The sequence below is a fragment of the Chrysemys picta genome, chromosome 3, assembly GCF_011386835.1.
Source record: "Chrysemys picta bellii isolate R12L10 chromosome 3, ASM1138683v2, whole genome shotgun sequence".
NCBI classification, from domain to species: Eukaryota; Metazoa; Chordata; order Testudines; family Emydidae; genus Chrysemys; species Chrysemys picta.
The window spans coordinates 205,610,659-205,637,535 of NC_088793.1; the positions used below are offsets into that span (position 1 = coordinate 205,610,659).

The 26,877-nt window shown below is 45.8% G+C and overlaps 1 protein-coding gene across 2 annotated transcripts in view; it reads left to right on the plus strand.

Annotated features, from left to right (window-relative positions):
* Window positions 1-247: 247 nt before the first annotated feature.
* The window catches only part of LOC101938432 (two pore calcium channel protein 1-like), a 30,300-nt gene continuing 3,670 nt past the window's right edge, over window positions 248-26,877 (plus strand). The window contains exons 1-17 of one of the 2 annotated variants that reach the window (XM_042846495.2): window positions 287-404; window positions 3,772-3,856; window positions 3,970-4,052; window positions 8,854-8,968; window positions 10,332-10,460; window positions 10,937-11,053; window positions 15,160-15,278; window positions 15,558-15,659; window positions 16,546-16,672; window positions 18,652-18,853; window positions 20,082-20,226; window positions 22,112-22,297; window positions 23,463-23,527; window positions 24,169-24,256; window positions 25,034-25,103; window positions 25,720-25,939; window positions 26,202-26,292. In XM_042846495.2, the coding sequence (XP_042702429.1) occupies window positions 3,842-3,856; window positions 3,970-4,052; window positions 8,854-8,968; window positions 10,332-10,460; window positions 10,937-11,053; window positions 15,160-15,278; window positions 15,558-15,659; window positions 16,546-16,672; window positions 18,652-18,853; window positions 20,082-20,226; window positions 22,112-22,297; window positions 23,463-23,527; window positions 24,169-24,256; window positions 25,034-25,103; window positions 25,720-25,939; window positions 26,202-26,292 (1,874 nt within the window). In that variant the 5' untranslated portion in view covers window positions 287-404; window positions 3,772-3,841. Of the gene's footprint in view, window positions 405-3,771; window positions 3,857-3,969; window positions 4,053-8,853; window positions 8,969-10,331; window positions 10,461-10,936; window positions 11,054-15,159; window positions 15,279-15,557; window positions 15,660-16,545; window positions 16,673-18,651; window positions 18,854-20,081; window positions 20,227-22,111; window positions 22,298-23,462; window positions 23,528-24,168; window positions 24,257-25,033; window positions 25,104-25,719; window positions 25,940-26,201; window positions 26,293-26,877 lie in introns of both variants that reach the window. The other variant, XM_005311260.5, reaches the window with a different exon arrangement.

Sequence of the window (26,877 nt, forward strand, 5' to 3'; positions counted from 1 at the left end):
GTCCCTCCATCCCTGGCCCGGCTCCCCATTTCTGTCTGTCTGTCTGTCCCTGTCTGCAGTCCCCTCCCCTAGTCTAGCCATCCATCCCTGGCCGGGCTCCCCCTTTCTGTCTGTCTGTCTGTCCCCAGTTGCCATCCCCCTCCCCCAGTCTGTCTGTCCATCCCTGGCCGGGCTCCCCCTTTCTGTCTGTCTGTCTGTCCCGGCTGCCATCCCCCCCCCAGCCCGAGCCCGCCTGTCCCGGCCGGGCTGCCCGCGGGCTGGGAGCTGTTTCCGCTGCCCGGAGTCACGTGCGGGCGGGGTTAAAGCTCGCGGCGGGGCTCGCCGGGGATGGAGCTAGCGGTGCTCTGAGCGGAGCCGGCCCGGTTATGTCCGCCGCAGCCCGGGACCCGCCGCTCGAGCAGGAGGTAACGGGGCTCGGCGGGCGGGTGCTGGGGCCATTCGCGGGGTGCAGGGTCCCGCCGGGACTGGGATCCGCGCATCCCCCCCGGCTGCTGCCTGCAAGCCTGTCCCTGGGCTGCCAGCTCCCTCCCCGGAGCCTTGATGGGCAGGTCTGCACCCCCCCCCCCATGCACGCTGGGCTGTAGGGAGGGGCTCTTTGGCCAGAACCCCCCCTTTGCAGAACAAAGCTGGCAGCCTGCCCTTTGCCCCCTGCAAAGTGCCTGCACTAACCTCCGGGCGAGGGGCCACCTGCAGGGTGTGTCCGCTGGCCACGCTTCCCGGCCCGCTCTTGGCAAGAGGGGGAAGCCCTCTCTCTACCCTTCGACCTCCCTCTAGGGACGTCTAGGGGCGCAGGGCTAGCCATGGCCTGTCAGGCTTCGGTTTGCTGAGGGAGCGGGGCCTCGGCAGCTCCATCTGCTTTTGTAGCTTTATTCCCTGTTAAGAAATTGGACAGAGACCTCTGTGTAAGGAGGCAGTGTGGTCCAGTGGCTAGAGCATGGGATTCAGTCAGGAGACAGACCTGGATTATTTCCCTGGTTCTGCGACTAGCCCTCTAAAGAGAGGGGAAGTGACTCAGTCAGTGGGTGGGGATGCCATACTGGGGTATTTTAAAAATCAGTTGCCGATGGGATCGCAGGAAGGTGATGGAGACGACAAAGGCCCTTTCTACATGGCAAAATGTTTAGTCTTCTAACTGCATTTACTATCTATGTTCTAAGCGACACCTGCTTACAGCACTTGTCTCCTGCACTGGATAAAGTGGGGGGTTATTTCATAGGGCATGTCTACACTGCAGGCATGGGGTGGGACTGCAGCTTGTGTAGACATACCTAAACCAGCTTTAATCTTGGTTTCAGAGTAGCAGCCATGTTAGTCTGTATCCGCAAAAAGAACAGGAGTACTTGTGGCACCTTAGAGACTAACACATTTATTAGAGCATAAGCTTTCATGGGCTACAGCCCACTTCTTCAGATGCATATCTTGTTAATCTTGTTAGTTGGATTGAAGTGAAGCCACCGTAGTTTCGGTCTCCACGTGCACTGTACAAGACTTGGGGCCCTTGGTAATTACGCAGGCAGCTAGCTTGTTCTGAAGCCTCGGATGCTGCCGCTTTTCTGCTCCAGAACCTGAGCTAGCTAATGTTCGCTTGGGTCTGTCTCCATGAGCCGCTGTTACACTCGTGATTGTGGTGTAGACATACCCCTAGTGTAGCGGGTATCTTAACCATGTTACAGAAATCTACAGAAATGGCTCTGTAGTGTAGGCAGGTTGTTTGACACGTCTACAGTCAACACAATTCAGCACATCCATCAGCAGTGCTTTTTCTGACACAACTGTGTTAGCCTGTCTGTTTCTTCCCCTCTGTACAGTGGTGTTTGTATCCATGCATGCTGGGAAATTCTGTGTAACTATTGCCTATTGCCTCAGTTGCTGCGCAAGAAGCAGCCGATGTGTGGGTGTTCTTCACAGAGCAAAGTGTATTTTGGAATGGCCTCCTACATAGGGATGACCTGGGAGACAGAGGAATGGCTAAGCTGTCTGCACAGATGTTGATTTGGGGTCCTGAGACCCGATTCATGGCCTGAGAGTTATGTTACAGCCCTGGTCATGAGCAGAGTTGAAATACAGTCCAGAGACATGGTGAGAAACCATTTGTTCACCATACTTAGGTGTCTGTTTGTGGACATGAGCAGTGTGTTGTCAACTATGTTACAAACTCCCTCTGGGGGGAAAAAAAACAAAAACACCAGTAGAGCAGGTGGGCTTAAAGAGCCTAGAAACGAAGAGCAGGTGTCTGGGAGCAAAGAGACGTCCTTTGGCACTGCTGCAGTTCTTCATGAGATCCACTAGATGTCAGGATCTCCCTGGCTGCTCGATTACAGACCTAAAAGTCACAATATTACAACAACAAAAACAGACTCCAAGGAGAGACTGCTGAATTGGAATTAATTTGCAAATTGGACACCATTAAATTAGGCTTGAACAAAGACTGGGAGTGGATGGGCCATTACACAAAGTAAAACTATTTCCCCATGCTTATTTCCTCCCCCCCCCCCCCCCCCCCCCCACCCCTCCAGTTCCTCATATCTCCTTGTCAATTGCTGGAAATGGGCCATTTCCCTTACGACTCCAAGCAGGTTTGTTTTCCTCTCCTGCTGATAAAAGCTCACCTTAACTGATCACTCTCTTTATAGTGTGTATAGTAACACCCATTGTTTCATGTTCTCTGTGTGTGTATGTGTGTATCTATCTATCTATAATCTTCCTACTGTATTTTCCACTCCATGCATCCGATGAAGTGGGCTGTAGCCCACAAAAGCTTATGCCCAAATAAATTTGTTAGTCTCTAAGGTGCCACAAGTACTCCTGTTTTTTTTGTAGATGTCAACAGGTTCCTTTAAGCAGTTACTTGAGAAGAAAGACCCTCAATCACTGCATTTTAATAGTTAAGCCATTAAACACCGGTGAACACTGTGGGTCCTGTAAAGTCCTGTTAGAGTACAGACTTGCAGACACAGCCAAAACTTCCTCTCGTGCCCTCTGAACTAGCGAACCTGTGTTATTGCTCTTCCATGCCACATTAACAAGGCAGATGACTACCTGGCTCAGCTGCCAAAGTGCAAGCAGCCGAGCTGACTCTTCCTTGTTTAAAGGTGACCCAGAATGCTGCTGTGTATTGGCTAAACATACTCCGTATGGAGCTTCTCCATCCGTGTGTTAAATACTTGCACTGAAATCGTCTTTCTTTGAGACGAGCATGATAAGCGAATCAGCCCCTCTGTTCTGAGTCATTCATGCAATGACACAATTGACAGAAACTAAAGGGGGGGCTGTATTGTAAATAGTGTGTATCTGGTACAAATGCAGTGAGATGGTAGGGTGATAATTTACATGTTTCCAGGAAAGAGAATTCAGGTGTTTGAAATCTATCCTAGGATGGCAAGAATCCTAGGTAGCTCATCCCTTTGAGAACTCCACCTCCGCTTCCCCCATCCAGAGTACTGCTAGGAGTACTTGGCTGTTGGCTACAAGAGAAGGAAAAAAAAAACATATGCTAATCTCCTCCATGGAGAGAGAAGAATAAAGTGCTCCCAGCACACAGCACTTCCCTGGCAAAGTATTCCTAAAGTTATTAGACCGTTACTAGCCACCAGGTGATCTCACCTAAACCTCTCCTTGCATTGTATATTTCTAGCAATTTTAAATTTATAGTAAATAATCCTACAACCTTTTTGTTTTGCAATGAACTTTGGGTTTCTCTTCCAACATGAATAGGGGTGAGGAGAAGGTTGTATGTTTGCTTGTGCTTTTATAAATTAGAATTTATTTCAGAATCTGCATGTCATGAAGTCTCTTTATAGCACCATTATTCAGAGCACCATTTATTTTAATCTTCACCTAAATGGAATGTCTCAAGGTAAAAAGATGCTTCCTTGGAAGGTCTCTTTGGAATTGCCTCTTTAAATGTAAGCGTGTCAAATTCTGACTGAATTAAACTGTGTCACATTCTCCCACCCCCATCATCAACAGGACCTTCTCCTCGCAGCAGCTTATGTCTATGATGCTCAATATAATAGAAACATTCCGTTTGAAACCTCACCGCAAGCAGTCAGGTAAGAAAACACTCTAACATCCAGTACAACAATATTCTGTGTGAAGAATTAAAATATTTAACTGGGAAAATATCTTCACTTAATTGGGATGAGGGGGACACTGGATACAAAGAAAATTTGGATTTAAATCAATTTAATTTATTCACTAAAGCTCGGCTCCCACAAATGTTTATGCACATGCTTAATCTAGCAACAAAGAATGTAGGCCATACTTCTGTGATGGGGGGGACTCTATCCTTGAGATGTTGAGAACAAAATGAATCAAGGAACAAAAGAACATAAGAAGAAGAAATTCTTTAATTGCCTGTACACCAATGCTAGCAGCCTGGGTAACAAACAAGGTGAATTGGAATTGCTCATTTTTTCTGCATAAATTCGATCTAGATGGGATTACTGAAATCTGGTGGGATGATTTGCATGATTGGAATGTTAAAATCAATGGTTATAATGTGTTGAGGAAGGATCAAGTGAGCAAACGGGATGGGGAAGTGGCACTCTACATCAAAAATGACATTAGTGGTTTCTGAGTGACCAATAACTCAGAAGAAAATTATCTTTGTTCCTTAAGCATTAATGTCGGAACAGATAAAGCACACGATGGAGTATTAGGTGTCTGCTACGGACCACCAAATCACACTAGGGAACAGGGTGACCAACTCCTTACACTCCAGCCTATAACGTGTGTGTGGGGGCGGGGGAGAGAACCTGCATGATCATGGGGCACTTCAGTTTGAGTGACATGTGCTGGAGGTTCATGCTGCCCGCACTGAAACATCCTTGGAATTTCTAAGCATAATAGATGGCAATTTCCTAACTCAAAAAGTGTTGCAGCCAACATAGAACGAGGTCTAATGTAGAATTCCCTTAATGGATAAAGAGCAATTGATCACAGAACTAAAAATTATTGGTAGCTTAGGTACAAGTGATTATAGCTGCTCACATTAGTCTAGACCATACACACACATTTTAGGAGATCAGTAGATAAAGGTAATAGTGTTTGTAATAGACGTCTCTAAGATGTTTAACATGGTACCACTTGACATTAGATTAAAAAAACTAAAGCAATATAAAACGTATGGATCTCAAAATGTGATTGTAAATAGCGAATCCTCATCAAGTAGCTGTGCTTTGATTGGGGCCTGGCAGGGATCTGTTCTTAGCCCTACCATATTTAACGTTTTTATTAATGACCTGGAAGGAAAAACTAAAATAATCACTCTGAAAGGTTGCAGATGACCCCCAAATTTAGGAAGTGGTAAAGAACTAAGACAACAGGTCATTGATTCAGAACGACCTGGATTGTTTAGTAAACTGGTTGTAAGCAAGCACTATGCATTTTAATACAGCTAAATGTAAACGTCTACATCAGGGGTAGGCAATCTATGGCACGCGTGCCAAAGGCGGCATGCGAGCTGATTTTCAGTGGCACTCACACTGCCCGGGTCCTGGCCACCAGTCCGGGGGCTCTGCATTTTAATTTCATTTTAAATGAAGCTTCTTAAACATTTTAAAAACCTTATTTACTTTACATACAATAATAGTTTAGTTCTATGTTCTAGACTTATAAAAAGAGACCTTCTAAAAACATTAAAATGTATGACTGGCATGCGAAACCTTAAATTAGAGTGAATAAATGAAGACTTGGCACAGCACTTCTGAAAGGTTGCCGACCCTGGTCTACATCTAGGAATAAAGAATGGGGACGTCCCTCCTGGACGCAGTGACTCTCTGACAAAGATTTTGGTGTCATGGTGGATAATCAGCCGAACATGAGCTCTGTGTGATGCTGTGGAGAAAAGGACTAATATGATCCTTGGATGCATAAACAAGGGAATCTCAAGTGAGAGTAGAGAGGTGGTTTACTTGATAGTAAATTATGGATCGGTAACTGTTGGCAGGCATGCAGCCTTCCCCGCACCTTGTTCCTGGAGGGATCCGGTGTCACCAGCCCAACAACAGTGCAGGGAGCCCTCTGCAGCCTGGCTGTCATGGACCCACTCTCGTGACAGCGGGACTGTAGAGGGCTCTCTGCAGGCGCCAGGCACGGGGAAATCTGGGGGCCTGGCCTGGCGGAGCAGACAACCCCAGCCAGGGCCATGAGGAGGAGGATGCTGAGGCCCTGGGGGAGGCCACCCTGCTGCTGTAATGCTTCTGCCTTGGGATAGAGCTGGGAGCTCATTCTCCTTCTTGTTAGGGTGACCATGTGTCCTGTTTTTAAAGGGACAGTCCCGTTTTTTGGGACTTTCTTATATAGGTGCCTATTACCTCCATTCTCCACCCCACCCCCTGTCCCGTTTTTTCACAGTTGCTATCTGGTCACCCTCCTTCTTGTGGTCCTGGCCATGGGGAGGCGTCTCTACTCCACCAGGCCAGGACTGCAGCATCCCTTGCACTCAGGTGTTTTGGGCTCCTTTGCTGTGCTGGGAGCCCCCTGCAACCCCCCTTCAGTGCTGTGTGAACCCTTATCCCTGCCTTAACTTCCAGCAACTGCAAAAATAGTTAAAAGTTGGGCGGGGCATCTTAATTGTCAAAATTAGAAAAAAATTCTAATTTTTTATTTCATATATTTGCAATGTAGGAAGACAAACTCTTCCCAGAGAGAGTGTTCTTGCCCCTCTCTTTCTCACCTTAATGAAGTCAAATCTTGATTCTTTCTCTCTCTCTTTTGCTGGAGAAATCTTCAGAGCACCAGTGTGGGACAGCGTCTTGCTACTACGAAAGAATAGCTGCTTGTTTCCCAGACCCTCCAGCAAATGGGAGGGGATGTTGACACATTCAGGAGTCTTTCCTCTCAGTTGTTTGACGAACTATCGACAAACAGCTTTTAACCAAAACAAAAATCTGCACTTTATCCTTTAAGTGACAAGCTCTTTTATTAAAGGTGAACATCATTGTTGAGAGTATGAATTGTTTTTTTTTTTTTTAAGATTAAAGCATTTCTAAGTATTAAGAGAAAGTGACTAATACAAAAGGAAGAGCATACAGAAGACTAGAGGCCGTACAGGCTGAGATACAGTGGATATACATGTTGATACAACAGTCTTTCCCCATCCTTTTATTTTATTTTTAACTTCAATCAGTTTGTCCCATTTGGCTCATCTTCCGTCAAACAGCTTAGTGCTTGTATTAAAATACAAAGACATTCTAGTCCCTTAGTTCTCTTAGTCTGGCCAACCGTGTTTCTATCAGTGATTTTATGTGGTGGTGTGTGGTGGGGGTCGTGGTTTTTTTTTTTTTTTTTTTTTTTTTTCCCCATGGCCATAATCATGAAATATGTTTTGGAGGCTGCAGTCACCAATTCAGAACCAGTATCTGTCCTCCGGGGGTGCCATTTTACTGAGTGGTTCTTCCTGCCCTTCTCCCTTCCCCAGCGAAAAGAAAGCAAGTGTAGCACTTTGTATCAATGGACAATATTATAGAATCTTTGTATCTTAAAACAACAGTGACGGACGCACAGTACACGGTCATATTTACTATTTTAACATGTTCATGGTAAAAAACTGAAAGTCAAATGGTGCGTTTGTAAGGATAAATAAAAGACACCCATGAAAGCTAGAATATCTCACTAATAAATATAATCTCGCTCCAGGGGTAACGTGTGCTGCCAAAAGTTACGGAACAGCGGGAGCATGCTCTGTAATGAAGGTGGAAGGAAGCTAGCTTTGTATTACATGCTCGTTCTTGGTTTTCCATCTTTCCCTGCCCACACTTTTCACAAAAGAAACCAATATCCCATCTCGGGGGAGAAATTTTATGGAAAATCTGGAGAAAAGGTGTTTTAAAGCTAGCGTTCACCAAAAAATCCTTAGTGATTGGGGGGGGCTGGGGGGAGACACCTTCCTAATGCTTTTTAGCTCCGATATCTTCAAAATGGCTTGGTCTTAAACCAGAACAAATTGGGAGTTTGGAGTTTGACTGTGCTGAGAAGTGACTCTCTAAAACGTTTGGTCAGGGTTGGTTGAGGCATTACTTGGGTATCTGAATCGGGGCGGGGGGGGAAGAGGGGGAGCTGGGCGTGTCTGTGCTTGGACAGCCGGCCCCAGCTGCTGCCTATGCTACCCTGGGCAATGCTACTATTTCTAGTCGGCTAGCTGGAGCACAGGTAGTGCGCATCTGTTTTCCCGAGCTGGGGAGCGTGCTGTCCGCTCCAGTGGTGACATAACTTAAGGGGAAGGGCTAGTTAGAGAGAAGAGGCAACTTTACCAAGTTTTTGTGTTAACATTTTAATATGAAACTGAATTGAAGAATACAGGTCCTGAGTCTTACCAGTCATCTGAACAGTTAGGAAGTTTCCAATATACACAAGAACTTGGCTAAATGAACTAGCTCATTCAGGAAAGTGCTTTACAGGGACAATTCTTACAAAATCTCAGCAAATAGCTGTTTTTTTTTTTTTTTTTGTGACCTCCTGAGGCCTTGCGAGATGGAATGGGTTCCCTAGGGAGGTGATGGACTCTCCATCCTTAGAGGTTTTTAAAGACCCGGCTTGACAAAGCCCTGTCTGGGATGATTTAGTTGGGGTTGGTCCTGCTTTGAGCAGAGGGTTGGATTAGATATTCTATGCAGGTTGTATGTGTTCCAGTAGTCTTTGGGTCAGTGGTGGGTTGCATGTGGCCCACAGGCCGCAGGTTGCCCACCACTGCTTTGGGTGTTCACGGGCCACAATTGTGTACTGTCGGAAATCATAACCTCCTTTTGTTGGATTGGAAGGGCTTGTATTCTTCTCCCCACTGTAAACTTGCTGTATCAATACACATGTACTAGTGCCCTAATTTTTAATATCTGTGGTTTGCCTCCCCAGACTTTACTATCTCTATAACCATTGGACTATGCAAGCAGCCACCTACTTCTTTATCTTTGTAGACCTTTTCCTTGCTGTGTTTGAAGATCCTGCTGTGTACCCACTCCCTTTCTTGGTAAGCAGTGGGGTAAAAGGGAACAGCTTTGTCATGTTGATGGATGGAGAAAGTTCATGTCTTCTATAATACTCCAGTTCGTCGTATAAAGGAGTATTTTTCTGCTTGCATTCAGTAGAGGAGGCTACTTGACTCTTTTTTTTTTTTTTTTAGTAATATCCATGATCCCTGGTACTGCTGAATTAATCTCCTCTTCAGAACTCTATGGGAGCATAGCAAATATAATCCTGTGCAAACAAGGAATGGCTCTCATCAATGTGTGCAAGCCCTGTTAACGGTGATGAGTGTTGTGTATCCATCAGCAGTACCATGGAGTGCCCCTCTGCTCCACCACCAGGTTCAAAACCTTGTTGGCTCACTTTCAGTGTTCTCTGCTTTTCTGCCCTGCGTCCCCCTATGCACAGAACATCTCCCTGAGCTGGTTGCAAGGCCACTAACCTCACCTCCTTCCTCTCCCTCCTGGAGCTGCACTTATCCTGCAAACTCTTCAAGAAACTGGCCAGTGAAGACCCTGAACTATTTTATTCCTTATTTTAAACAAATGTCTGTCTTCCCTCGCACTGTGTGCCTAGCCCTTTTTGAATAACTAGTCTTCTATTTCTGGCCCAACACCCTTTCTGTGGTCTCGTCTCATCCAAGGTTGGCTTGTGGCAGGGATTATGTCTCGAGCTGCATTGTGAGATGCTTTGCACACCATTAAGATGATTATTTAGTGTTGGCTTCTGCCCGGGGTTCTTGTGTATTACATCAGGGAGGGCAGTGTTGCCTAAAGGATAGAGCAATTAGACTGGGACTTCAGAGACCTGGAATCTGTCCCAGCTTGGTCATTGTTGGACGACTTGGGGAAAGTCACTTCACCTCTCTGTAAACTGGGGATAATGATACTGGCCTCCTCTGTAAGGTGCTTTGAGATCTATGGATGAAAAGCTCTCTAGAAGAGCTAGGGGTTCTATTTCCAGACTAGACTTCCATACTGCACTGGCATCGTGAAACCGTCCCAAATTCTGCATACATAAAAATCTACTAACTCCCTAAGATGCCACCCTCATTAAATTCCTAGTGTTACGCGAGAAGCACCAAATAATAGTGGCCAACATTGAACAGGGGACTTTATTTTTTTAAAAACACTTTAGGATGAGAGACAGTTCGAAAAATAGCTCAATCAACAGCAAATTCCCAGTGAAAACCAATCTGACATGTCCTCCTTTCTGTGTTTATTGTGACTCCCCCTTCCCTCTGGCTCACTGTCTGAACTTGTCCGGTGGCAGGTAGAGAATAACGCAGCTAAGGAGAAGATCTTGGGGCAGTCTAGCAATACAGTCGCCACTTTTTGTGGCTTAAACTTTTTGTCCTCCCTTTGCAGGCCACCTCGCTGGTGGAGGTATTGTGCCTTTTGGTGTTCTTCGGGCGACTGGTGCACTTTGCCAAAGTCACCCCTCGCAATGTGTTTTGGAAGGATACAAAGAATATCTGCATCATGATAGCAATACTGGTGAGTTGCAGCCATGGTCACTGTGACGTGAAGGAATTAGGTGTGCGAAGCTAGATCTTCTGTAGACCTTTTTCCTACTTCCACTTCCATTGTGACAAGAATTGTGTGAAATGATGAGGCTGGTTGATAGCCAGGTCTACAAACAGCCTGTTGTATGTTCTTCCCAATTGTTCAACTCCGATGTGTCCCCCTCTTCTCTTAATAGATCAATTTCAGAGCATGACTTACAACAGAGGCGTAATTTCTGAAATTCTGTTGAAAGAAAATGTGGCAAGAGCAATTTTCTTTATTATATGTGCGTTGTCAGACTTGATGTCATAACATGGTCTAATCTACTGAAACTTCCATGTCCTGTAGGAGATAACACTACCCCATGAAACTGGGGTGTCTCAATTCTCAAAGAGCAGGTCCCTGTGTTACAATGAGTGGTAGACCAAACCCTTTCCTGTGAATTGTTGCTGCTCTTTCTTCCACAGGTGACCTTAATTGACCTGATTATCTATGGGGCACTTAAAATCTCGAACATAAACAGCATTAGATGGTCAAGATTCCTGAGGCCCATTTTCTTAATAAACTTTGCAGAAAGTCGCCAGGTAAGCAACACTTGGTCATCACATGAATGGGTTTGGGTGGTGGTGGTTGTCTGAAGTTGCCTGCTGATATCTTGGAGTAAGAGCATTTGACAGAGTGGCTGTAACTGCTGCCTTCCGTAGAAGGCTCTCTTATGGCTCTTTTCTTACCATGTCTGCCAAGGCCCTCTTCTTCAAAGATACCCTTGTGGTTGGTCAGCGTGAGCATTGTTGGGTGTATGCAAACACGTCCCTCTTTCCCTTTGGTGTGAATCCAAAATGCTTCCAGAGCTTCATTGTCCCCAATGGTCAAGCTCTTGGTGCCTGGCTGTGGCAGAGCAGAGAGATTGTGACAGGGAACTCTTGTGTTCTGGGCTGTGACAGAGGGAGAATAGGGCGCATATCAGCAGGGTTTCTCTCCTGCGCGGAGTGAAGATCTCTCATTGACAGCCAGGTGAGAAGAAAGTGACGCCTGCAGGCAGTGATTCCATGGCGTTGGAATGGTGGAAATAATGGGGAATTGAAAATAGCTTCAAAAATGAACCTCCATCTCCCCCTCTTCATGAGCAGGGAAGGATTGTTCCCTACTGTGGAGGGGGGGGGGGGGGGAGAGAGAGAGCTATCTCCTTCTGCCTGTGCGGTGACCTACCTAATCACTGCCACCTCTGAGAACAGGATTGAAAAACTTCTGGCTGTAACCTGAATCCTTGCATGGTCCCAAGTTCTTTGGGGTCAGTTCACTTGGTTTGGATTCTTACTTAAGTTAATGTCCTAATTATTCTTCCCTAACCCTGCTTCTGTTGCCTGCTCTGCTCACTTGTCAACAATTACTTGTTTCTAGAACCCTTCTAGGCAAATGAGATCACAGCTGTGCTAATTACGCTGTCATCTCAACCACATAGGCTGCCCAGACTTTGCTTGTTCACTCCTGTGTCATGAACAGACTGGATCACTGCCTCCAACCCTATCTTGGCCCTTGCTTGACCATCAAGGCACACCCTTTGCTGTGGGGAGACAGCAGATTCTTAAAATGAGAGCATGGGACCAGCAGCCTGGAGTTACAGGTTCTAATCTTGGTTCTGCCTCTGAGTTACTGCGTGATCTCAAATTGTCTGTGGCTGTGTGAATATGGATGATCCCTACCTTGTAGGGATTTGGAGGGTTGTCTAAGATTTGTTAAAAGCATTTGAACTCTGACTGGGCACTAAGGTGCAACGGGATGAGTGTGTATTTGGTGTAGGGGCAATTATCATTCTGCTGTGCTAGATGAAGGGGTTGGGACATGACTGATTTAACCCTTAGGCTGCCATTGATGGTACTGGTGGAAACCAGGTGTGGCCAGAAGATTGCACAGCTCTCTCTTCAGGCAGGGCAGGTGGATTGCCACTGTACAGCAGCACTGACGCCATGCTGTCTGGAGGGTTGTCAGTGTGGCAGTGACTAACGTGGAAGAAGGGGCTTCAGGGACTTGATGGGCAGCACTGCAGCCCCAGTAGTGACAGCCGCATGTGAATAGCGGGACCAGGGGAGCTAGCATCTTAAAACTTGGCCTGTTCTCTTCAGGTTCTTGAACTGTGCCCATCACCATGGTATCTGAGCACACTCTAACCAGCAAAATGGCAGGTGGGATTATTTCTTCCAACATGCACTTTGCACATAGCATTGAATTGCCAACTGTACATACCAAATGATGGGGGTCTAAATTAGCAGTTACCACTAAGAAAGATCTTGGAGTCATTATGGACAGGTCTCTGAAAACATCTGTCAACATGCTGCAGCAGCAGTCAAAAAAGCTAACAACGTTGGGAGCCAGTAGGCTAGGGATGGATAATAAGAGGAAAAATATCATAATGCCACTGTATAAATTCATGGTACACCCATATTTTGAATACTTCCTGCAGTTCTGGTCACCCCATATTAAAAAAAAAAAAAATCTTAGAATTAGAAAAGATGCAGAGAAGGGCAACACAAATGATTAGGGGTATAGAACAGCTTCCACATGAGGAGAGGTTAAATAGACTGGGACTGTTCGGCTTAGAAAAGAGATGACTGAGGGAGGGATGTCCTAGAGGTCTATAAAATCATGAATGGTGTGGAGAAAGTGAGTAGGGAAGTGGTATTTACCCCTTCATGTAACACATGAACCAGGGGTCACCCAATAAAATATATTTAGCAGGTTTAAAAGAAACATAAGGAAGTACTTCTTCAATCAACACAGTCAACTTGTGGAACTCACTGCCAGGGGATATTGTGAAGGCCAAAAGTATAACTGGGTTAAAAAAAGAACTAGGGCCATCAATGACTATTAGCTTAGATGGTCAGGGACAGAACCCTATGCTCTGGGTGTCCCTAAACCTCTGACTTCCAGAAGCTGGGACCGGGTGACAGGATGTATCACTTGATAATTGCCCTGTTCTGTTCATTCCCTCTGAACCTTTTGTCACTGGCCACTGTCAGAAGTCAGACTAGGCTACCTGCACCATTGGTCTGACCCAGCAAGGCCATTCTTATGACTTAACATCTGTCTTGTGTGGTGCCATCTCCATTCCTCTCTCTCCCCAAAGGGAAATCTCCATGTTTTTGTGTAAGCTTTCATCCCTCCTACTCTGATTTAGACACAGCTCAGTTCAGCTCTGGCTCATGAAGTGGCCTACCCATGGTTCGAACGTGACTGCTTAATGTTGAACAACTTTTCCTCTGCCTGCCGGGGAACTGTTGGGTGAGAGGCCGACTTGCTTTATAAACTTGGCGTATTTAGTGACTTAGAGGAGGCTTAGGCTTTGTCTACACTAGCACTTTTGTCAGTCAGGGAAGTGGTGGTGGGGAAATGTAATTTTCAATGACGAAAGCACTGGTTTGGACAATGCTGTGTTGGTGGGAGACGCTCTCCTGCCAACCTAGCTACTGCCGCTTGTTGGGGGTGGTTTAATTATGCCAGTGGGAGAGCTCTCTCCTACCGGCATAGAGTGGCTACACGGGAGACCTTAGAGCAGCACAGCTGCCCTGCTGTAAGACTCATGTAGACATAGCCTTACACACTTGTCTGTGTCATGATGCAGGCTTCTGGGTAAAAGAGCTTTTCTAAGCAGTTGTACGGAGCAGTGATTTACGTGAGGATGATGGTCTTGGACTGCATCAACTGTAAAACCATGACCACCTGGTGACTGACTGGCAGAGTCTGGCAATGTTTGTTCGACTTTAGTGACTGAATTGTGCATGGGGACATCTTCAGGCGGGTGTGAGTTGAGAACCTTTGCTTGCGTCCCCTTTTTCAACAGGGTGTCTCTGCTGTACATAGATAGGGACTCCTCTTCTCTTCTGTCTCTTGGGGACGGGGGAAGAAGGCCCTGGTATCTTCCTAGGCTCTGCCTACATGAGATGCCATTCAGACTGTGTATGCTCAGTTGGCCAACAAGCCCATGGAACCCAGAGAAGACTCCTCCATGGCAGTGCTTGTCTATACCAAGTGTGAAGTCGTGTCTAATACTGCTAGTTGAAATGTGTTGGCTCACAAGTTTCCTGTGATGCAGCATTTTCCTGGTGGAACATACCCTTACAGCAGACTGTGCTGATCTTCCTAGGATGATTGTCCCCTCCTTCCTTACACACTTCATACACCGTACAATAGCTAACAATATTGTTAATTAAATCATTGTCACGGGACACCCGGGGCATTACCCCATTGAAACAAATGAGACTTTGGGGGGGAGGGGGGCCTCTCAAAGCTATTTTCACAGGCTGCCTGCAGACTCAGGCAGATATTGTTGCAACAGCTTACGCTTAGTTCATCTTTGGACGCTGGAAGGTTTTCTTTGCAAACATAAGGGCTAGAGACTTAACTTTGACATTCTGGGGACCAAGATGACATCCTCCAAAAACCAAGTTACCAGGCAGCCAATCTAGCTTGACCTGGCCCAGTTTGGGCCCTAGAGAAACAGGTGGTGTAACGATGCAGAGTGGAGTTTGCTGTTGGGCATAGTTAATTGGTGGCTAGATCAGTTTGTCTCACTGGAAAGAACTCCTATGTCCTGCCCTGCCTGATCATGGCAGGGCTACAAACTCCGGTATGAAAGCCACGGGGAAAGCTGACGCAGTTTGGTTTCTAAACGCTCCCTGTTGTGTCTTGGCAGATCCGGAGAGTGTTCCGCAGTATACGAAACACACTGCCAGAGATCACGTACGTCTTCCTGCTCTTCATGTTCAGCGTCCTCATGTTCTCGCTCATGGCTCTGAAGCTGTTCGGTGACAGGTGAGAGCATTTTCCGTTCTGGAGTTCCCCGTGTGGTGGGTTTCAAGCTTTGGATCTGAGGGAATCTGCTGGCTCCAAATCCTGCAGATGACGCAGTATGGCTGCGGTTCTAGAACTGCTGAGCAACCATGACTGGCTTTATCATCTGTGGGTATTGGGTACTCCCAAAAAATAAGGCCACAGAGAGTCTGACTACAGTGTCAACCACCCTGCAATAGCTGCGTGTCAGTGACTCGGTATCTGTGTGTGTGTAATTTCATGGTGTCTCTTCCTTTTCAGGAATCTCCGGACAGTGGAAGGATCTCCATATTTTACAAACTACCTAGAAATCGTATTTGATCTGTACGTGCTGGTGACGACAGCCAACAGCCCTGATGTCATGTATGTACCCTGCTCTGCAGATGCCAGGCTATCTAGGTGCACCAATGTATCTCTGGGCAGCCGGGAAGTGCAGCATAGCGCGTAGAACTGGAGCAGCAGTCTAGGGCCCAATCCAGAGCTCGCTGCAGTAGAAGGAAAGACATGCCGAGTCTGTCACCATATTTGATGTAAAAGGATCTCTCTGTTTTCTGGGTCCTTAAATCACAGATGATATAATCATCTAGGAAATCAGGAAGTCTCAAACAGCACAGTACTTCTAAAAGCCTCCAGGCGCTGTGTGATCTGACTGGCTTGGATGGACTTGGGAGGTGGGAGCATTTAACCTTGTCCTGATGGTGAGTGGCTTGACTTGCCCCTCACCCTGTAACCCTTACCACAGTGGGGACTATCACCACCTCCAGGCAGCACCCAAACCGTGATGAGGGTTTTATGGATTTTTTAGCCTTTAATTCAGAGTTGCATTTACCAGTGAGAGTATCTCTCTTTCTTTCTTCCCTCCTGCGCACCAGGAGCTGCATTCATTGTATAATAGCCTTGGGACCAAGAGAGCTGGAGAGGACTGCAGCATGGGGTGTCGCTGCTTTCCACCCTAGGGCCAAATTCTACACTCCCCTTCCCACCCACCCTTATCCACCTCATTAACAGTTGCAAATGAGCGCCCATGGGAAGAATTTTGACTCCAAGAACATGCTGCTTGTGATTCTTACGGAGTGATTGACTCGTTGAATTTCAGACTGACCTGCTCTAACGCTGCTTTCAGTCTCATGCCTATAAGGTGCAATGTATCCTGAGGCAGCATTTTGGAAGCTGTCCCAAAGGTTTTATTGCTATATATGAATCCCTGCTTTCACTATAAAATGACTAAAGCCACTCTCTCCCCGTCTAGGATGCCGGCGTTTGACTTCAGTTGGTGGTATTCCCTGTTCTTCATAACCTATGTAGTAATCAACACCTACCTCTTCATGTCTGTCTTCCTGGCTGTTGTGTACAACAATTACAGGAAACATTTAAAGGTAAAGTGTGTGAGGAAGAGCATCTCCTGGACTGGGCATAGCAATAACACGACTCTACCCATCTCTGCATGGAGTGTTCTGTTTTAACAACATCTGTTTCCTCTTCTGGTCCTCCAAGTCTCAAGTGTTTGTGAATCCAGTGCAGACTGCTTTTGTGGAGTGAGTCCGACTCCCAGCACTAGGCCACCAAATCAGTGGGACAGCGATATATTTTTTTTTTTGTGTTAGACATCAAGTGGGGTTTTGGTTATCCAGTAACCCTTCTTACGGCACAGCTGTAAGGTGCTGGCATTATGGCAAATTTCCTGTTACAGCCTGGTAGTGGGGTTGTACTGCGACATTGTTCAGTGGTGGGGGCAGAGAGAGGGGAAGAGACCCACAGAGCGTCTGCAAGGAAAGGCTCCTCAAGGCAACGTTCTGCAGCCACCCACTCATCCTTTCCAGGGGACAGTACGATGAATCAGTTGCTGATTCTGAGCCATCCTTTAGTGCCAATTAATGAGGTTTCCATATGTCACTTAAGGGTTCTACTAGCACCCAGAGACCCCATGGCATTAGGCTCAGTATAAACATGGGCCCTGCCCTGAAGAGCTTGCAGTCAAAGAAGACCAGGTGGGGAGAAGAGGGAAGCTCCCTAGGCAGGGACTGTCTCCCCGTTCCATGCCTGTCTGCCCAGCACCTAGTACCACGGGGTCCTGGCCCATGCCTGGGGCGCCCGGCTGCTACTTCAATAAAAATAAGAAATACAGAATGCCTTAATACTGATAGTGCCACAACCACCACTTGTTTTGAATTCTCACAGTAAATGCCTGGTGTGTGTGCTCATCAGTAGATTGGGTGCAGTCATCTTTGCACGCTGTTCCGGCTAAACATTAGGAAAACCTCCCTTCCAGAATGTCTCTACTTGGAAGACAGCTGCCATCCAGCAGCAACTCTCTACATAATGTGTATTTGCTCTGTAACATACCCTTAAAGCACTGGCAGGAGGACAAAGCAGAGGATGCAATATTCAATCAGCGCGGCGTAGAACTTCCCTCTTCCAGGAGCGCCCACCAAATTTGGGGGTAAATGAGGACACTATAAGAAGGTCTAGTGCTTGCAATTAAAGGGCTAATGCTAAAAGTTCCACTGAACTTTCATAAACAGACTAACCTTCCTCTCTTCTACACAAGGTCTCCTGCCAAATGCACTAACAGGAGGCCACAAAAACCATCCCTGCATGCTGTCTGCTGGGCAGACTGCCTAGTGGAGGTAGGGCACAAAGTTGGCTGACTCTTCTGCCCAAATTCCTGGAGCTAGCTGTTGGCAGGATCATCTCCCATACCACAGAAATCAGATGGGTAGCTGCCACTTTCCAAGTCCTCACTTGTTAGTGTTGATGTGATATCTAAATTGATTCCCTCCTCTTCTCTTCTACTCCAACCTGAGGGCCTTCCAGTCCATAATAAAGCCCTTGTGACTCACCCCTCCATGCTGTTAGTTACATACCAACACTCTTTTCCCCCCTCCTCTCCCCCAATTGCACACCATCCTCCAAGGCCTAGTATAAGCCATCTAGATTTTTAATTTGCTAAGAGGTGTCCCATGGGAGCAAACTGTTGCTATGGATCCTACGTTGATATGTTTGGGAAGTTTTTGATCGACTGAGCAGGGAATAGGGGCTAGTGACCACTCTACAGCAGAGGACAGGGCAGGACTTTCCTGGTAGCCTGCTGCAACTGCTGCACAGCTGGCCAGATGAGTCACTCTAGACTATTAGTCATTCTCTGCTTCTCTGGCTGAAAGGAACATTGTCAGTTGGGAACTTTTGCTCTCGGTTCATTTCCTGTAGCGTCCTTCTTGGCAGTCTAGTATAGAAATGCCAGAACAAATCGGGTGTTCATGAATATCCCAAAACTACATTAAGTTTAAAAATAAGTGGGAGATGGGAGGGAAATAAACCCACCCTCCTGGTATCTGAAATCCATTGTCTCCTCCAGAATGAGATCCGCAAACTTGCTTACATGAAGCGTCACAAGATGATAGAAGCCTTCAACATCCTAAAGGTCAAGGAGGGCACAGAGTTTGTTGTTCAAGAATCCCAGTGGAAGCAACTCGTCAAACTAGTGGCCCCAGATATCAGCACTTCCCATCGAGAGCTCCTGTTGAGAGTATCTGATGAGGAACAAAAAGGTTATGTAGGTGAGTAGCAGTAAACCAACACTTGTTTGGGAGGCGTTACTGAAGTAGGGGAGGACCTTTGGGCTTAAGCAGTGAGATCTGTATTTTCAATGTACCATATGTAACCAACCTGAAGTGAATGCTGAAAATCTACCCATCCGGTCACTTGGCTTTGTGTGACTGACTCTCAACCAGGCATAGCCTGCTACCTCACTTATCTAAGCTTGTAGCACTCCGTTTCTTTTCACACATTCTTTCTATTTAATTGTAACACTTAGGCCACTTTGTTTCTGTGCACAGAGTGTCTTGGAGCCTTCATGACCTCAAATTTAAAACTCCTACGTGATAAATGTGTAGGAGAATCTCCAAAGATGTTTGGCATTAAAAAAAAAAAAATCGCTTTCCATACAGATGAGGAAATCTGGTTTTTGTTTGTTTGTTTTTGTTTTTTTTGCCATGGCTTTTAAGCTCAGGGATATAAGTTCTCCTGCTGCCAGGCATGAGCCAGCCTCTCAGTGAAGGGGGTTAAGAAAATAACCTGATGATTGGGGGGAGTTTTCCTGCTGTGGGGTTTCTCGTGCCTTCCTCTTGAGCATCTTGTTGTACCCACTACTAGAGACAGGATTCTGGGAAAGGTGGAGCTCTCATCTGATGCAGTCTGGAAATTCCTTTGTAGGTTAAATGTGCTTTCAGATTTCCAACCTCTATCTAGGAACAAACTTACAGTGGGGACTACTAAAAAGCCAGCATTTATTTTTCAGCAAATTCCTGAGTTATTACCTGTTAAATAGAAAAATGTTATTTGCAACCACTTATGTTAATGAATGGTGATTACTTAACTGTGGATGTGTGATTTGACCACTACGTGTTTGTTTGTCTAAAGACTGACCTTCTTGAGATGAGGTTTAAAATTTGGCAAGTAAGGAGTGAAATGAGTCCTATAGATGTGATTTTTTTTTTTTTTTTTTTTTTTTTTTTTTTTCCTCTTCTCCTTCCCCCTCGGCAAGTCTCTTTACAACTTCATGCCACAGCTCCTTGCACAGGTTAAGAGGGCTCCTAGCTAGTATGAAGCTAGCATGGCTGAAGGAAGCTCCCTTTTTGCCCAGGTGGTCAAGTCCTGTGTATTGGAGTGTGCATGTGGACAGAGTGAAGTACTGCTTTTTCACATAAGGCCTGTATTTCTGCAAATATGAAATGCTGCCATTTATTATGCCTGTAGGCTAATGGGCATCTTTCCTGTCCACTACAGACAAAAAATCTTTTGTGCGTCTGGCAGACCTTCTGAACATCCAGGTGATTGCAATGAGGATACAAACCCACCCCCTGGAGCACTGGATGCCCCATGTGTATAACTCAGCAGTGAGCCTATTCATACGCAGCATGGTTCAACACAAGTAAGTCTGTCTCTGCCCTCACAATGAGCATCTCATAATGATGCTGCAAACCAGCATTTCCCTCTGGACAAGTGTTCACCTGGATGGCAGGCTGGAAAATGCCAGCACTGCAAGGGGAACGCTACAGGTGGGATTTTTTCAGAAGTGCTCAGTCTTAGCATAACTCTGCTCCCACTTGAGTTAGTGGAGTTTGATCCTTAACTTGAGTAGGAGTTAAACCAATGCTGAATGCTACTGAAAATCCCCACTTTCACGCTCCAGTCCCTCTAACTCAGTCGTGCTAATAGCACTGAATGATATCACAAGTATTCTACAGCAGATCTGCTGTATGTTCTGGCTTGAAAATACAGTCTTGCTCAAAAGGAGTCTGAATTCAGGTATGAAAACCTATAATAACCCAGCAGTCTCTGTAATAAAGTGGTATTGCGCTTTGTTTCACCGACCCCCTATTAAATTAGAATCAAGAGCTAATTTAGGGCTCAGTCTGATGTTTAATGTTCTCCAATTCCTTTCTACTCTTCTGGGCAGTCTCACATCTATTTATGAGCGCTGCTTGATTTGATGCAGACTGAACTTCCAACTTCACTGAAAGCTAGATCTTGTCAACAACTGAGTATACACACTTGTAGTAACTGGCTTCTCAAATGTAAGGTTAAATTACATCAACTCTCCTAAATTCTCCATCGGGGAAAAGGCTGTTTAAACTGAAACGCTGGCTGATATATGGCAAAGCTGGTTTTGTAACTGGGAAATGGGGATGTGGATGGGAGGGTTCTGAGGCTTTCTTGGAGCATCCAGAACTGTATGTTGCCTTGTAACATCTCTGCCTCAGCATCAAAGAAATCTGCTGGTGCTAAATTCTATGACCGCTCCCTGCCACTCCCAGTTTAACTGGCCCCACAGATTCCTCAGGACTCTGTCAGGCTTAACTTTGCCTTGCAGGTTAGGCCTTGGTATGTATCAGTTCCCAACCTGGAGAAGTGTCTCCCTGCAACCTCCAGCCCCATCACTGGACACTCTCAAACTAGCAAGTCCACTGTCTCTAAAGAGACAGCATACACACCAGCTTGCTTGATTTAACCAGGAATTCACACTTTGCTTAATATAACACCACTGATTTGTGCTTGTGATACAACAAGAAGTTTATTAACCGACAACTGAAAGAAAGACTAACCATTTCTGTCCATTTAGTTTTGCTTACAAATAAGACAGACATATAACACTCTTCAAGTCACTCAAACTTAACCGGCTACAATCCTTAGCTTTCTTATCTTAGTCATCTAAAGCGCCCGTTCAGCAGCACCCACCCACATGGTAGGGGATCCACCTTTCATGGATACAACGAATGCCGGCCCCCTATGTGATGGATAATAGAAACATCTTTTTGCTTCTCCTTCTATTCACCAGAGTCAGGATGAATCACTAGGGTGCAGACGCGAGTGTGTTCCCATGTTGATTTCAGAACCTCCTATTAATTTGTTCTTCCAGTTTTTATCTCTGATGCAAATGAACTGCCCATTGAACATGGTGATGTCCGAGACCGTTCCCATTAGAGATGGAGGTAACTGTCCTCCCTCTTGTCTGGAAGACAACCTGGTTTTCTGTTTATTTGATCACAGACTTGAAAGCATAATATCGGCAAGCGTCCGTAATTCCTTTTTTAGTGTTAATATATGTATTTTGCAATGATATTAATGACTAGTGTGCCACTGGCTTTCATCTGATATCTTAAACAACGTTCAGAACTACACAACAGTGGGCCTCTCTGCCAGTTGACATTGAAGGGCTCTTAAGGTCACAGGGGAGTCTTCTGAGGGATTTTTTTTTTTTAACTTTCATAGGCAGGTGCAAACAAACTCCTTCTTTTTTCTCCCCCTTCTTGCAGGGGCTTTGTTTGGACTTATGATGTAATCATTCTAATAAACGCCGTATTCATTGCTTTGGATGAGGAAAACCCACTGATTTCCTATGCAGAGTGGGTTTTCCTTTCTTTATATATCCTCGAGATCCTCTTGAAAGTGTACACTTATGAACCCAGGGCATTCTTTGCAAAGACCCAGTTCTGGAACTGGTAAGTAGGGTGCTGAGTTGCGGTGGTTTGGGGTAGAGGGGATATGGGAAGAATGTCTTGCAACTTCTCTTCGCAGCCAAAATGACTTTCCATTCAGCCTCTTACTAGAATTAGATTCTTCTTGTAAAAACAACCAGCGCTAGACTGGTAAAGTTCATACTTGCATAACCAACATATAACGAAAGCTATTGCAAACATGAGATGGCAAGAGAAATGCTCTAACCTCAAACTGGAGTGCAGGATTAGAAAACTGGACTGGTTTCTTGGTACCAGAGTGGAGGCGGGAGGTGGCTTGTCTTTAAAAAGGAATGTATGTTTTAATTGGGTTTTCAACAATTGGGTTTGTGCTGCTTTTTTAATACTACTGCAGGAAGGTCTGGAAGTGGGGTGATAGCTCTTGTGTGTATTTGCCCTACAAATATTGGGAATGTTAAGCCCTGGCTGTCACTGACTTGCTGGCAGACCCATTGGAGCTTGTAGGTATAAGAGCTTTATCATACTTTTGTTTTATTTAAAAAAAAAAAAAAAAAAAAGTGGGGTGGGACTTAAATACCTGTTAACAGAAACAACCGTTAGTTCCAACAGTCAATACAAGAATCCCCTCACCCTTCTCATTAGCTGGGTTCTTCTCCCACCGTGATACTGGAACCCTACTAGTTTTCCAGTTGTCCAGAGACTTGTAGCACAGACTGGGCCTGAATTTCTAATGTAAACAAACAAGTAAAGAACATTCTAGGTCTCTTATCCACTGTAAAGAAGCAAAAACCAAAAAAGCGTAAGCCATTCTCCCCCCTTGCAGGTCCTTTGCAAACCATATGTCCAATGTAGAAACTTTGCTTAGTCCTGGATGGCTGTTTCAGTGCATGAAGAAACACAAGGGCTGCTGTGCTAGGCAGACTGTACAAACTCGGAATAAAATACAGTCCCTGCCCCAAAGAGGTCACAGTCCAGCCATTTAGGGCCCAAACCTGCAAACGCTCCAGTACATGAATAGTTCCTCTGGCTCGGTAGGAATCCTTGTGTGCTTAACTTTAAGCACATGTTTGAGTGTTTGCAGATTAAGGCCTTGCATTGTGTCCATCACTATTAGTATCTAAATGGCTGCACTGCACTTGGATGTGCAATAGAATTATCTGTGTAATAGAATTCTTTCCATCAACACTAGGTTTGATACCTCCATCATTATCGCTGCTCTGATCGCTACGATTCTCAACGCTTCACTTAAATCAGGTACAAACAGCATTGCGCTTTAAACCTTCTTCTGTGGCATTAGCAGACTGTTAATTTCTCAGGCACTTGTAGCTTACGTGGTAGGGTTTTTGTTTAAGATTTATCTCCTAATATCACTCTCGACTCATGGTTTCCATTGAAACTTATGAAGAATTCTGCATGTTTTGGGGAAGTATAAAAAGATTTAAATAACAATCCATGGAAGAATGAACTCATAATCTGTACCCTTTGAGTAGGTAACATTGTTTAGATTACAACATAGTTTGTGTTTATTCCAGCTATGTATGTAATAGCGATGAAAGGTAGCCATTTAAATTAAATACTACCTCTTATGTTGGAGGGGGGCAGAAGCAAACTCCTTTATTTTATTTTGTGTTTTGAAATACAAACCACCCATCCCTGTCAGAATCTGAAGTATCGTGTACCGGAATTGTGTACACCTCTTTGAGGATGATAGACATAGAACATCTTGTGATGCACAACCATCTCAGGGCTCTGTCTCATTCTGCTATTGTACTGTGACTGATGGGGGACACTTTCTGTGCTTTGCCTAGTGATTTAATTAGCCTTTGTCTTAAGCAAACAGGGAAGTATTGGAGATCATGTATACTAAAAGTTGCTGGTGCTTCTTTCTTCCTCAGCAAGTCAATACAACAGCCAGCAAGTGCTGGATATTGTCTTCATACTGAGAGTCCTCCGGCTCATCAGGATTGTGGATAGCATTCAAAGGTAAAGAATGTAATGGGGCTGTAGCCCTCTACCACTGCATTGAGCTGATCTAGAGGCTGGCAGGGGACCAGGTTTCCCAGTCAGCTGAGAAGATCAAGTTCTTGGTGACACACGTAAGCAATACTGGTGTAGCATGGCTGTATCCATGCTGCCGTATGGCTTTACAAGGGCTGCACAGCTTTACAAAGGGGCTTCGATACCAGTGTAGTTATTCCCATCTGGGAATGAGACGAAATTGTACTAGAATAAGGCACCTTTATCCTGGCATAAACTGCGTCCTTGCTAAAGGATTTTACCACTATGTTGGTGACACATCATCCCCCAACCCAACGAAGTTTGTACCAATGGAACTCAAGTGTAGACCAGGCTTAAGGGCCCCTAGCAGCCCTCTTCTCAAACAGGAATAAGCCCCACCACTCACTCAGACACCTAAGCAAGAGCCCACTAGAGCAGACAAAGCACTGCCCCTGTGAAATGGGGAAGCCACACAAGGCCGCCCAGCAGCGGGCAGGCAGACCGTGTTAAACACGATCAAGCCTACACCCCAGCCCCATTCTGCATTAATGTGGGACAGTGGCAGAGAAATGGCACCAACAACCAGCAGAGGCAAATGGGCCAGTGATCTCTGAGATCTGCCACCACTTTTCTCTCTCACGCCCCTGCAAAACAAAATGGTGCCTCTTTACACAATGGAGTCCCCCAACTATCAGGAATTCCTGAAATATCTCTTTAAATAAACATCTAGGCATGGGGCTCTCATGAATTGTCTTGTTCTAGGTTCCGGGTCATCATGAATACGCTCATAAACATTGTGCCGACGATGCTGACCTTTGGTGGGCTGGCTCTGGTAAGCACCCTGGACACGAACTCTGAAGTGCAGCAGTTCCTGCTGTAGCATGACCTTGTTTTCCTTAGAATTCCACGATTTTATCTTCAAAAGGTGAACTATAAAGCTTCAGAGCGGTCACTCTCAGGCCAGAATCAAGGCTGTATGCGTGGACCTGAATATTTTCAGGATTATTTATGCATAAAGCTGTTTCGCAGGATCTGGTTCTCCCTAGCTGCCAGTTCAGGAGATTAATTGATCTGCTTGATGCTGCTGTGCATTTCTCCCCCTCCCTCACTCACCCCCAAAAAATTGGATGATAAATTGGAAAAACCCACCTCCATCAACTAAGGTTCCAGTTCAAAATTCTTCTCCCTCTGTGCTTAGTTTATCTTTAAACCTTGTATGGCATCACTACTTCCTGGACTAAGTCTCTGTTAATCTTCTAGTACCAGCTGTCCTCAAAAAGTGTCTTGGGGAGAAGCCACAGTTGGCTCAAGTGACCCAGTATTTAGGTACAGAATCTGGGAAGTGCATTGGGGAATTTGATGATGGAATCCTAGATGCTTCTGTACTCTGCTGGGTAAAGCTGTCATGTGACGTTCCCATCTATGGGAATGGGTCTCTTTCTCCCTAGGTGGTATACTACATGTTTGCTATCATTGGCATGGAACTATTCCAGGGGAAAATCCAGTTCTTTCCCAGGAATTCCACTGCCCATCATGCCCTGGAGTGCGGAAACCCTGCCTTAAAAGATTCTATGTTTGCTCGAGCCAAATACTGCAAGAACAACTTCAATGACATCACATCTTCATTCGTTGTTCTGATGGAGCTGACTGTTGTCAATCAATGGCATGATATCCTTTCTGTATCTATAACACAGGGTCCAATCCAGAGTCCACAGAAGTCAATGGAAAGACACCCCCACACCATTGACTTCAATGGGATCAAAATGGAGACAGAAATGCGATCTTAATTCCCTTCAGTAAAGTTTTTAACTAGGAAGCGTCACCCAGGGAAGCTCAAATGTGTCTTGTCTTGTCTTCATCCTGACTGTCCCAAGCAGGGTGTTCTCAGCAGGGAGACGTTCCCTTTCTGCCCTAGTCCTTAACTTTATACTTCTTGCCAATGGGTTTGCCCTGGTCACTCATCAGGCTGCCAAGCTGTACTTCATTGCCTTCCACATTGTGGTGGTGATCATGATCATAAAGTAAGTTCAGCGACGTTTCCATCTGTTGGGGGTGGGGAAGCATGGGGCTTAGAGTCACAGCCGGCTGAAGGCCTGACTTAATGTGTTCATGGGGCTCTTTCTGCCTGGAGGGCTGGAGCTCTGCTGCGTGGTTGGGCTGAAACACTTGGGCTCCGGGTTACGGTGGTTTCCCTGCAAATGCCTCCTGCTGACGGATGCATGAAGAGGTACTGAGCCGGGGGACACCTTACGGATGAAAAGGGCGATTTCTCCTCCTCAGAAGATGGAACAGCCTAGGCAGGAAGGAACGAGGGATTCTATGTCCCCCGCGGAGGAAGGATTGGGGGTGCTTTAGAGAGGGGAGGGGCAGCAAGCCCTAAACGAGTCTCATGGACAACAGCGCTTAACTCTGTAAAGTGCTGCTTGGGGCTGGAATTTTAAAGAATAAGAATTAAACTGTGTCTAGCTGCAAATCTGACTGGGACTCTGCAGGTTCCTCCATCCCTGTTCAGTGCCGGGCCATGAAGACAGGTGGGGGGGTCTTCGGCAAATAGCAAAGGCTATCTATTGCTCTGGGGGCATTTCCATGGTATCTAGGCACTGACC